Below are 10184 nucleotides of genomic sequence, written 5' to 3' on the forward strand. Positions count from 1 at the left end.
GTAGCTGACAGCAAAATAATCTGTGGCTGATTACAGCAAAATTGTAAATCACTTGTGTGTAGCACATCATTTTAAATAAGAATCAAAGGACCAATGAAAATCTCAGTCCAATGAGTAAACAAAATTCATTTTCTTCTGCCACTTAACAATTGTTAGCAAAATACAATCCCTCCCACAATGTAAATTAAAAGTACAAGGTACAGATATATAGTAAATATTGATTGTTGTGACAAGTAGGGTTTCCAGTTGCAATCTTAGAACAAATTGCCTTCTTATCTTTTAATCTTTGATTCAAGGAGGTTAAAGATCAAAGTCCTCCATGTGAGATTTTTAAGGAAAGAATTTGCAATTACACGGGGCCTTATCACATTCTCACGATATCCCAAAATACTCACAGCCAATTAAATACTTTTGAAATGCAGTCACAGTTCTATAGACAAATGAGGCAGCCAACTTCACCGCAACAAGATGCAATGAAGAGCAGAAGAGATCGTAAATCCTTGGCCCCAAGGATTGGACCTCCCTCCCTAAACCTTGCTGCTTCTCTACCTCTCATTCCTCCTCTAAGATACTCCTTAAAACTCTTACCTGTTTTACCAAGCTTTTGGTTCTCTGCCCTAATATCTCCTCCTGTGGCTCAGTGTCAAATTTTGATTTATAACACTCTGGTGCAGTGCATCAGCACTTTTTTGCTATGTTAAAGTTGCTACAGAAAGGAAGACTGTTGTTGTCATGTTTCCACCTCAGACAGGCTAATGATGGGAGGAACAAAAACAGAATTACCTGGAAAAACTCAGCAGGTCTGGCACTCAAGGTATAGCTCTAGTGGGGGTGGGGGGAGCATAAAAGATTTAAAAATAATGGAAATAGGTGGGAAAAGAAAAATCTATATAACTTATTGGAAAAAACAAAAGGAAGGGGGAAGAAACAGAAAGGGGATGGAGGAGGGAGCTCAAGACCTAAAGTTGTTGGATTCAATATTCAGTCCGGAAGGCTGTAAAGTGCCTAGTCGGAAGATGAGATGTTGTTCCTCCAGTTTGCGTTGGGCTTCACTGGAACAATGCAGCAAGCCAAGGACAGACATGTGGGCAAGAGAGCAGGGTGGAGTGTTAAAATGGCAAGCGACAGGCCCATCTCCCGCGCATCCGCCCTCACGCCTTCTCCTCCCTCCCAGAAACATGATAGGGTCCCCCTTGTCCTCACTTATTACCCCACCAGCCTCCGCATTCAAAGGATCATCCTCCGCCATTTCCGCCAACTCCAGCATGATGCCACCACCAAACACATCTTCCCTTCAGCCCCCTATCGGCATTCCGTAGGGATCGTTCCTTCCAGGACACCCTGGTCCACTCCTCCATCACCCCCTACTCCTCAACCCCCTCCTATGGCACCACCCCATGCCCACGCAAAAGATGTAACACCTGCCCCTTCACTGCCTCTCTCCTCACCGTCCAAGGGCCCAAACACTCCTTTCAAGTGAAGCAGCATTTCACTTGCATTTCCCCCAACTTAGTCTACTGCATTCGTTGCTCCCAATGTGGTCTCCTCTACATTGGAGAGACCAAACGTAAACTGGGCGACCGCTTTGCAGAACACCTGCGGTCTGTCCGCAAGAATGACCCAAACCGCCCTGTCGCTTGCCATTTTAACACTCCACCCTGCTCTCTTGCCCACATGTCTGTCCTTGGCTTGCTGCATTGTTCTAGTGAAGCCCAATGCAAACTGGAGGAACAACACCTCATCTTCCGACTAGGCATTTTACAGCCTTTCGGACTGAATATTGAATTCAACAACTTTAGGTCTTGAGCTCCCTCCTCCATCCCCACCCCCTTTCTGTTTCTTCCCCCTTCCTTTTGTTTTTTCCAATAAATTATATAGATTTTTCTTTTCCCACCTGTTTCCATTATTTTTAAATCTCTTATGCTCCCCCCACCCCCACTAGAGCTATACCTTGAGTGCCCTACCATCCATTCTTAATTAGCACATTCGTTTAGATAATATCACCAACTTTAACACCTATGTGTTCTTTTGTTCTGTTGTCTGTGACATCTTTTGATGATCTGCTTCTATCACTGCTTGTTTGTCCCTACAACCACACCAACCCCCTCCACTTCTCTCCCCCCACCCAAACCCCCCCCCACCCCACACACACCTTAAACCAGCTTATATTTCACCCCTTTCTTGGATTCACTCAAGTTCTGTCGAAGGATCATGAGGACTTGAAACGTCAACTCTTTTCTTCTCCGCCGATGCTGCCAGACCTGCTGAGTTTTTCCAGGTAATTCTGTTTTTGTTTTGGATTTCCAGCATCCGCAGTTTTTTTGTTTTTATGGGAGGAACACACTGCTGGTGTCCTATGTTTTAATTAGGCTAATGGTCGGAGGCACCCATTGCAGGCAAGGATGTTACAGCGAAGAATGAAAAGTGGAAGGGCAATTGCATCAGATTGTTCTCACTTTCCAAGAAGTGGCATTAATGCCTATTACCTGCTGTACTCCCTGACATGCAATGGTACATACCACAAAAGAGGAGGGAAAAAGGAAAAATAAGCACACAAAATATTGTGTGTCGCCAGTAGGTTTTATGTGTAATATAATTTCAAGTTGCATATAATCTAATTCAATACTCTTACAACAATGCTAATTATTAACAGCAGTATCTTTTATTATGACTATTCTATTTCTGGATAGAAAAGGTAGGCTTAGTGTGTAAAATGTGCTGGGTGCCTAAATTGTATGCAAAAAGAAACACTAGTTATGAACATAATGTTATTCTTCCTTTGAAGATACAGTGCATTGAGATCCATGATACATCAGCAGTTGGAAGACCTCACAGAGACTGAAGACTATATTTGAACAACCTGCATCTTTAAAAACACTAAAGCACTAGGAATCCAGTTTGGACGATTTCTTCTAAACAATGAATCTAAAACAAAAGCTTTGTTTTACATGTTTGATTTGTTCAAAATTACATTGACATCTTTTACCATGAGTTTTTCATATTGTGATTTTTTTTGCTGTTTATTGAAAAGCTTTTTTTTCTGGTAAATATTCTTTGAATTAACATTTTAATAATGTATAACGCTTCTGCAGAAAATCACTTTTGTACTTTAAACACTGCCTTAATTACTATTTTTTAAAGAAAAATTCTGTAAAACTGAGCTGTTATTTGACCAAAGCAAGGCTTTATGAGTGTGGATGTATAATTCAAGAGGAATGCTTTTTTCAGGATTTGAACTGTTATTTGAATTACTACATTGGCACTCCTTGGTAATATGGATAAGTTTCATTTAGTCTGTACCTTTGAATGTCAGGCCTCACATATGTTGGGATAAAGATACTGCAGCCTTGTCTCAAGTAACAGTAAAAATTAACTACCTTACAATCTTCTTTTTCCGATACCCATATTTTTCCAATTACTCATTTTTTTTTGGATAATTCAAGCAATATAAATAACTAAAAAGTTTCAGTTAATTAAGAAAAGATGAATGGTGACATGTAAGTTACTGAATGGTGAATTTGTTGAAAGCAGAAAGTTAGGCACTAGCTGAACTACCATAAATGCATTTGGTGCAGAGACCTCCCTTTGGAAAGTAATAACGTAGCTGAGCTTTTGTAAATCAGAGGTGGTCTTGCACGGGTTGGCAGGTACGTTAATTTGAAATCTCAATGTAAGAAGTACAAAAACACTGTCAGTCAACACCTAGCTAGTGAATACGCAGTAGCAGAACTTGCTGTTAGGATGTTGGGGCAGTCTAGCACTTTATGATTGAATGATTGAACCAAGACTGATCTCTACTGCTACAAGTTAACTGATCAAAGGGTCTCTACAATATATCACAGACATGCCACTTTTTTTGATCACTGATCTGAAAGCTTGGTTTATCGTACAAAAACTAATTTATTCGAGTGCTCCATTCAGTGGCATGATTTGTAAACTAAGAATTACTGGAGCCGCAGAGATTCTCATGCACCACCTGCCTGCTGCCAGTTACCAGTTCTCTGGCATTTACTGATCAATATTTGTCTTTTTACTTAAAAAATCTGACATCAACTTTCATCTGATCAGTGCATTTCAGATGCCAAGCTTCAAGGTGTCAAAAGTATTCAGAAAAAGAGAGCCAATCATTTGCAGGTTTTTAGGCCTTTCTTACCTGGTTTTGCCCCAAAGGCAGGAATTTATATGCAGCTACCGATCTTTAGAAACCTCCCTCAGCAATTAGCTTGACATTAAGTTTGGTATGTGCCTATTTAGATAACATGAAGTATCTAAGCACTGCCTTTGCATGTTAGGTGAACCTCTACCCTGAGTTTGAACTGCTGCTTCCGAACTTTGGGCAGCTTCGTGATTCTGAATTTTTTCTTTAAAAACCCACAGGAAAACCAAGAATCTGCTGATAGTTGGAAGCAGCAGTCCCTACTTGCAGCATCCAGCAGTGAAATTGACAGTTCCAATTTTTTTATTCAGCTGATCAACCACAAAGCTGCCCAATGACCCTTCCCACTGTCAACAACTGTCAGTTGCTGAGAGCAGGAACTGACAGCAAAGCAATGACTGGAGGAGCAACAGGTGCAGGAAAAAACTGAGCTGTTTCTCCAGTCACAGATTCTGTTTCTTCCACGCTGGATATATGCAAGTTCTTCCCTTCATTCTTTGATTTCTGGTGATTTGCTTGCCAAGCTGTTTTTTTAGTAACTCTACAGGGCGTTGCCTGTTCCTCTCTCCTTCATGCTGATTGGTCTGTAAAGGTCATCTAGCAATGTGCTTGTATGAAAAAGAAATGAACAAGTTGTAATGTGTGAACAAATTTGCAGGGGCGAGTGTGCTGCTGAGGGCTTTCTTTTGAAGCTCTCATGTTATCTTCTTTTCAAGTTGCTAAAATCTGTTGAATGCAATGTACTAGGTAAACCAGTGAGACAAGACAAGACTGTGCATTTGGTGCTCAAATTAGTCATTTGTTGCTCCAGCTCCACCAATCATAGGTTTCCTGTCTCCCGATCTTGCTGCTCTCCAGAGACAGAATCTAAGATTGGAGGAGCAGCAAGGGCAGGAGAGACGGAACCCTTGATTGGAGGAACTGGAGCAGTTATTCTGGCTAATCTTGCTGGTCATCATGCAGGAGTCTTTCAGCTGCACTGAGCGACTTGTGACAACATCTTCCAGGAGGCCAAGGATAAGGAACAAAAAATGCAAGAACAGGAGGGGGCCTCCACTGGTAATGAGGCCTGAGCTGGCCCAGAGACGCTGTCACTCAGCCTCACACTGGGTCAGACCTGGCTGTCAACCACTTCCGCAGCACGAGCCACTCCCAGGGAACTGGAACTTTGCGTCTTGTGATACTAGGTTATCTTGAGAGAGGTGAGTAAGTGTTGTCTGTGTCAGTGTGTCCAGGGAGGGAGGAGGGAGTTTAGGTAGCAGCAAGTGAATGGGACCAGCCCCTCACCTCCTGTCCTCCCTCCCTCTTTTCCTTCCACAGCTTTCCAACAATGTATTAATCCAAGCTGCAGCATGGAGATGGTCTGTCTTTTCCATACAAGACAGGTAGTCAAAATATATAAAACAAAACCTGAAAGATTTCTTGTAATCTGCATTGCAAGTATTGAATCTTTCCCCCAAATATGAATTTATTGTCACCATATCCATATGGACATGATGTACAGAACACATTAACAAGCAGTCACTGAAATCAGTGTTATTTGTCTTCACAGTGCTTTAAGTAGCTAATGGGATATTCTCCTGTCAAATTAACAATATTGCATGAGTTGTTAAGATAAAACTTGTACTCTGGTTTGTTTAATTGTCGCGATAGGATTACCTGTAGGGCACACGCAAACTAACACTGCATTATATCGTTGCTGCTCTTAACATTAATGACCCATACTGTGTGTATATTGGATGATATTTGTAACCAGATGCCAACAACAGGCATTATAATTTTACTAGGAACTTTCTGTGATTATTAGGTAAACTGATTTGGTGAATCTTGAAAGGGGAAAATATAACATACATGATTGAGGGGAAGGGTTAAGGGTGGAAGGAGGGATAGGGCACTGAGATAAGGAACCTGGAAACAAAAGTACCAGGGCCATGATTTCTCTCCCAAGCTGTACCCCAACCCTTCTGTCTACCCCGAAACTCATGATTTTTTCCTTATTCCACTTTAGTTGTGTTGCTAAAGCCTTTGGAGTATTTTTTTGAGTTTGCACTTGCTAATCTTGTATGCATTTGCCTTGCATTTTTCCCTGTATGCATTTGAAGATACTCCTTTGATGCTTTCAATAGCAATGTTAAACTCTACCCCAGTCAGTCTCTTTTAAATTCTAGCTGGTCTGCCACATTCTGACCTCCATAAACTTGAGGTCATCAAAACTCCTGTATCTTAACGTGCAGCAAATCCCATTCCCCATTCCCCAGTCACCCCCTGTACATGCTGACCCACATTGGTACTGGTCAGGAAAATTGTTGATTTTAAAATTCTCATCCTAGTTTTCAAAATCCTCTGTAGCCTTTCCCCTCCCTATCTCTAATCTCCTCCAACTCCACATCACTGAAGATATCTGCCTTCCTCTAATTCTGACCTCATGTGCATTCCCAATTATAATTGCTCCATCATTGGTGGCCATGCCGTGAGTTGCCGAGGGCCCAAGCTCTGGAAATCCTCTCTCCACCCCCCCACCCCCCCTCTGCCTCTCTATCCAGCTTTCCTGCTTTAAGGCAGTCCTTGAAACCTTTTCTCTTTGATCAAGCTTTTGCTCATCCGACTTAATATCTCTTTTTGTGGCTCAGTGTCATACTTGGTTTTATAATGTCCCTAAGAAGTGCTTTGGGGCACTCCAGTACATTAAAGGTGCTATATAAATATAAGCTGTTATACTCTATCCCTCTTGAAGTGATGGTCAAAGATTAAAATGATACTGAATTTATCAGGAGCAGATGTAGGACTTAGCTACATGATGGTGCCCAAGTGGGAAAATAGACTGCAAAAGATAAAAGGCAATATATTACTTTGTTATGACTTGTTCACGATCATATCAAATGCAAGTAAGATGGAGGAATTGGCAAAACTTCAAACTAAATGGTAGACTGGAGTCAGATGGGATAAGAGATAAGGGGATTAATATTCAACTGATTATGATTCCCAGCATCAATGATACATGGATTAAATTTACAGCATATGAAGCATAAACTAGTATAAGCTTTGACTGTAGGGTTCAGGTTACAAAGCAACTTTTTATGAATTTAACTTGAGGACAAGGCAGTACATTGGGATGTCAGGATTGTGTAAGGGAATCTACTGAATCATAGTGGACAATTAATTGTTGAAGAAATGCTAATTTGAACATAATTCCTACAGGAAGACAGCTATTCTTTAACATCAATTTTGCGGATTGGTGAAAGCAGAAAGTCTACATCCCAATTTGCAGTTTTATTTCTCATAAGAGGAAAATGGTATTCGTTATACATGGAGTTACTTGGAAAATTTTAACTATTGAAGCTGTGCTCATTTCACCTAGATTGGAGATATTTGGAAAATAGTTGCAACAAGTGAATATGCTATTAGTAAAAGCAAGCTGGCTGACACCTCTGCAACAGAAAACATTTCAAGGGATCATAACATGAAGTAGGATATGCAGGACAATCAAACAAAAATGCCTGTGCAGCAATATTTAAGGCTTTTACAGCATATACAGTAAAATGCATGGAATAAGCATCCCTGTTAAGTTTAAGGCAAGCTAACATTGTTTCTTGAAGTAAGATTTTGTCTTACAATTCCAGCATTCACCAGACAAAATTTTGGTCAGGTACCAAGCATTACAATGTAGTGTATGTAAATGATATGATTGTCCATTGGACAAAAAGAGCAATGCAGATGAAATGCTTACATTTTATGATACCTGTAGCAACACCATGGTGAATGGAAAGCGAACCTTTACCTGTTATTTAAGTAGAACTAGTAGGAAAGAATGATTCACAGTATTCGGGGCAGCCAGGAGAGAAAGCTACGTCTCTTTTGATACTGAAATTAAAGATGCTACTCAGTCATGCAGTTTCACCAGGCATTAACCTATGGTCCAAGGAATAAATGGGTAGAAGGTTTTAATGATTTTTTTTATTCACTCATAGGATGTGGGCTTCGCTGGTTGGGCTAGCATTTATTGCTGAACCCTAATTGCCCTTGAGAAGGTGGTGGTGAGCTTCCTTCTTGAACCACTGCAGCCCATGTGGTGTAGGTACACCCACAGTGCTATAGGGGAAGAAGTTCCAGGATTTTGACCCAAAGGCTGAATGAGACCTGTGTGGAACCAGATCTCTTGTAGACTAAACTTCCTCCACTGACTACCTTCCTGAGCATTTAACATTAGACGTTAATGAGGTCATTCACCAATGCAGCCCTGATTTGGTCACAATGCCAAAGCCAGTAGCTATAACTGCACTTGATAAATGAGGAAACAAATCATTCAAGATGGCTTTTCAAAAAAAGCTGCAACACGTGGACAATCACAAACTGACATTGGCAGACTGTTTGCAAAAATCACTTAGAATGGCGCAATAGACACTGGATGATTATTTTATCCATTCACGGGATGCGGGCTTCGCTGGCTGGGCCAGCATTTATTGCCCATCCCTAGTTGCCCTTGAGAAGATGGTGGTGAGCTGCCTTCTTGAACTGCTGCAGTCCATGTAGTGTTGGTACGCCCAGAAGGCTGTTAGGGAGGGAGTTCCAGGATTTTGACCCAGTGACAGTGAAGGAACGGCGATATATTTCCAAGTCAGGATGGTGAGTGACTTGGAGGGGAACTTCCAGGCGGTGGTGTTCCCATCTATCTGCTGCCCTTGTCCTTCTAGGTGGTACTGGTTGTGGGTTTGGAAGGTGCTGTCGAAGGAGCCTTGGTGAATTCCTGCAGTGCATCTTGTTGATGGTACACACTGCTGTTACTCTGCTTCTGTGGTGGAGGGAGTGAATGTTTGTGGATGTGGTGCCAATCAAGTGGGCTACTTTGTATTGGATGGTAAAACATGTGGTTAATGCAGACTCCCTAATTTGAGGTTTTAAGAGAATCCTGCATTTCCTTCAACAAGGATGAGGAAGATGATCTTTCTAGCACCTCAAAACCAAATGCACATCACCAGTACCATTCGGTTTCCTTTTCTTGCTCAGTAAGAAGGTATTCCACTATGAGTACATCTAAGTGCATGTACCATTATTTTCAGGAAGTTGGAAAAAGGTAAATTGTTTAATACTAGATTTTGGTTTATTGGAAGCAGAACACTAATTGTTAATTCATAGTTTCAGATACATAATTACAATTAAATTTGAAATTGTGAAGTTTGGTTCTGTACCCTACATAAACAGCCAGCCTTTAAGCATGTGAATACAATAACCGTGCAGTCAGATGATGAGCAGCTTGCTGACTTTTACTCAACACCAGTGGGATGGTTCCTCACTTGTCCAAAGATCATACATGCTTACACAGTTTTCAGCATTGGTTCAGTCTAATATTATGAGGCATCATTTTGCAGCTATTTTAATCTTAATAATCTCTTATTTGTTTGTGCAAATTAAGAAAACCGCTTGATGACTAATGGTGCTCGATCATAGAGCAGGGAATTTAGAGCTGGCGGTGTGGAGGGAAGACATGCATTTTGAAAAAGTGAACTTTTGTCGTCGTTTTCTCCAACTTGAAAGTCACCGGCACAGTGACTTTGAAAACTGGACAATTGATATGTCTAATTTAATGTAACCAGGGTTGATAGCTTTGGTTGAATGTATTCATGCTGTTTTTATTAAATACCAACCCACTATTAATGGCCAGTATTTTCATTCTCGGGAACACCATCTTCCAATATCAACTGGAAAGTAAACAAACTCTTCATGATTCAACTGGATGATGTTCCCCCACCTCTTACATTTTTATGACTAACAAAAGCATTAAAATGAAAATAAAAACTTTTTTAATGCAATCATTTTCTCCCGGCTTGCTCACAGCAGTGACCTGGAGACTATTCTTTATGACCCGGAGATTCGAGAATAATCTTGGGACAGTTGGAAATCCTATGCGTAATATCAAAGATTTTATATGCCCACGGGGATAATATTTATGTATTGCATGCCGGCTGTGGTTCAATTGGTAGAATTGTTGCCTCCAAGTCAGAAGGTTACATGTTCAAGCGCCACTCTTGAG

General features: G+C 41.0%; 1 protein-coding gene across 5 annotated transcripts in view; it reads left to right on the forward strand.

The window, feature by feature from the left end:
* rassf4a (Ras association domain family member 4a) overlaps nt 1-3384 on the forward strand; it is a 244154-nt gene extending 240770 nt beyond the window's left edge. For all 5 annotated transcript variants that reach the window (XM_041176242.1, XM_041176241.1, XM_041176244.1 and 2 more), the window contains one exon: nt 2786-3384. In XM_041176242.1, coding sequence (XP_041032176.1) covers nt 2786-2855 — 70 coding nt within the window. In that variant the 3' untranslated portion in view covers nt 2856-3384. The remainder of the gene's footprint in view (nt 1-2785) is intronic.
* The last annotated feature ends 6800 nt before the right edge of the window (nt 3385-10184 follow it).

The sequence above is a fragment of the Carcharodon carcharias genome, chromosome 28, assembly GCF_017639515.1.
Source record: "Carcharodon carcharias isolate sCarCar2 chromosome 28, sCarCar2.pri, whole genome shotgun sequence".
Taxonomy (NCBI): Eukaryota; Metazoa; Chordata; class Chondrichthyes; order Lamniformes; family Lamnidae; genus Carcharodon; species Carcharodon carcharias.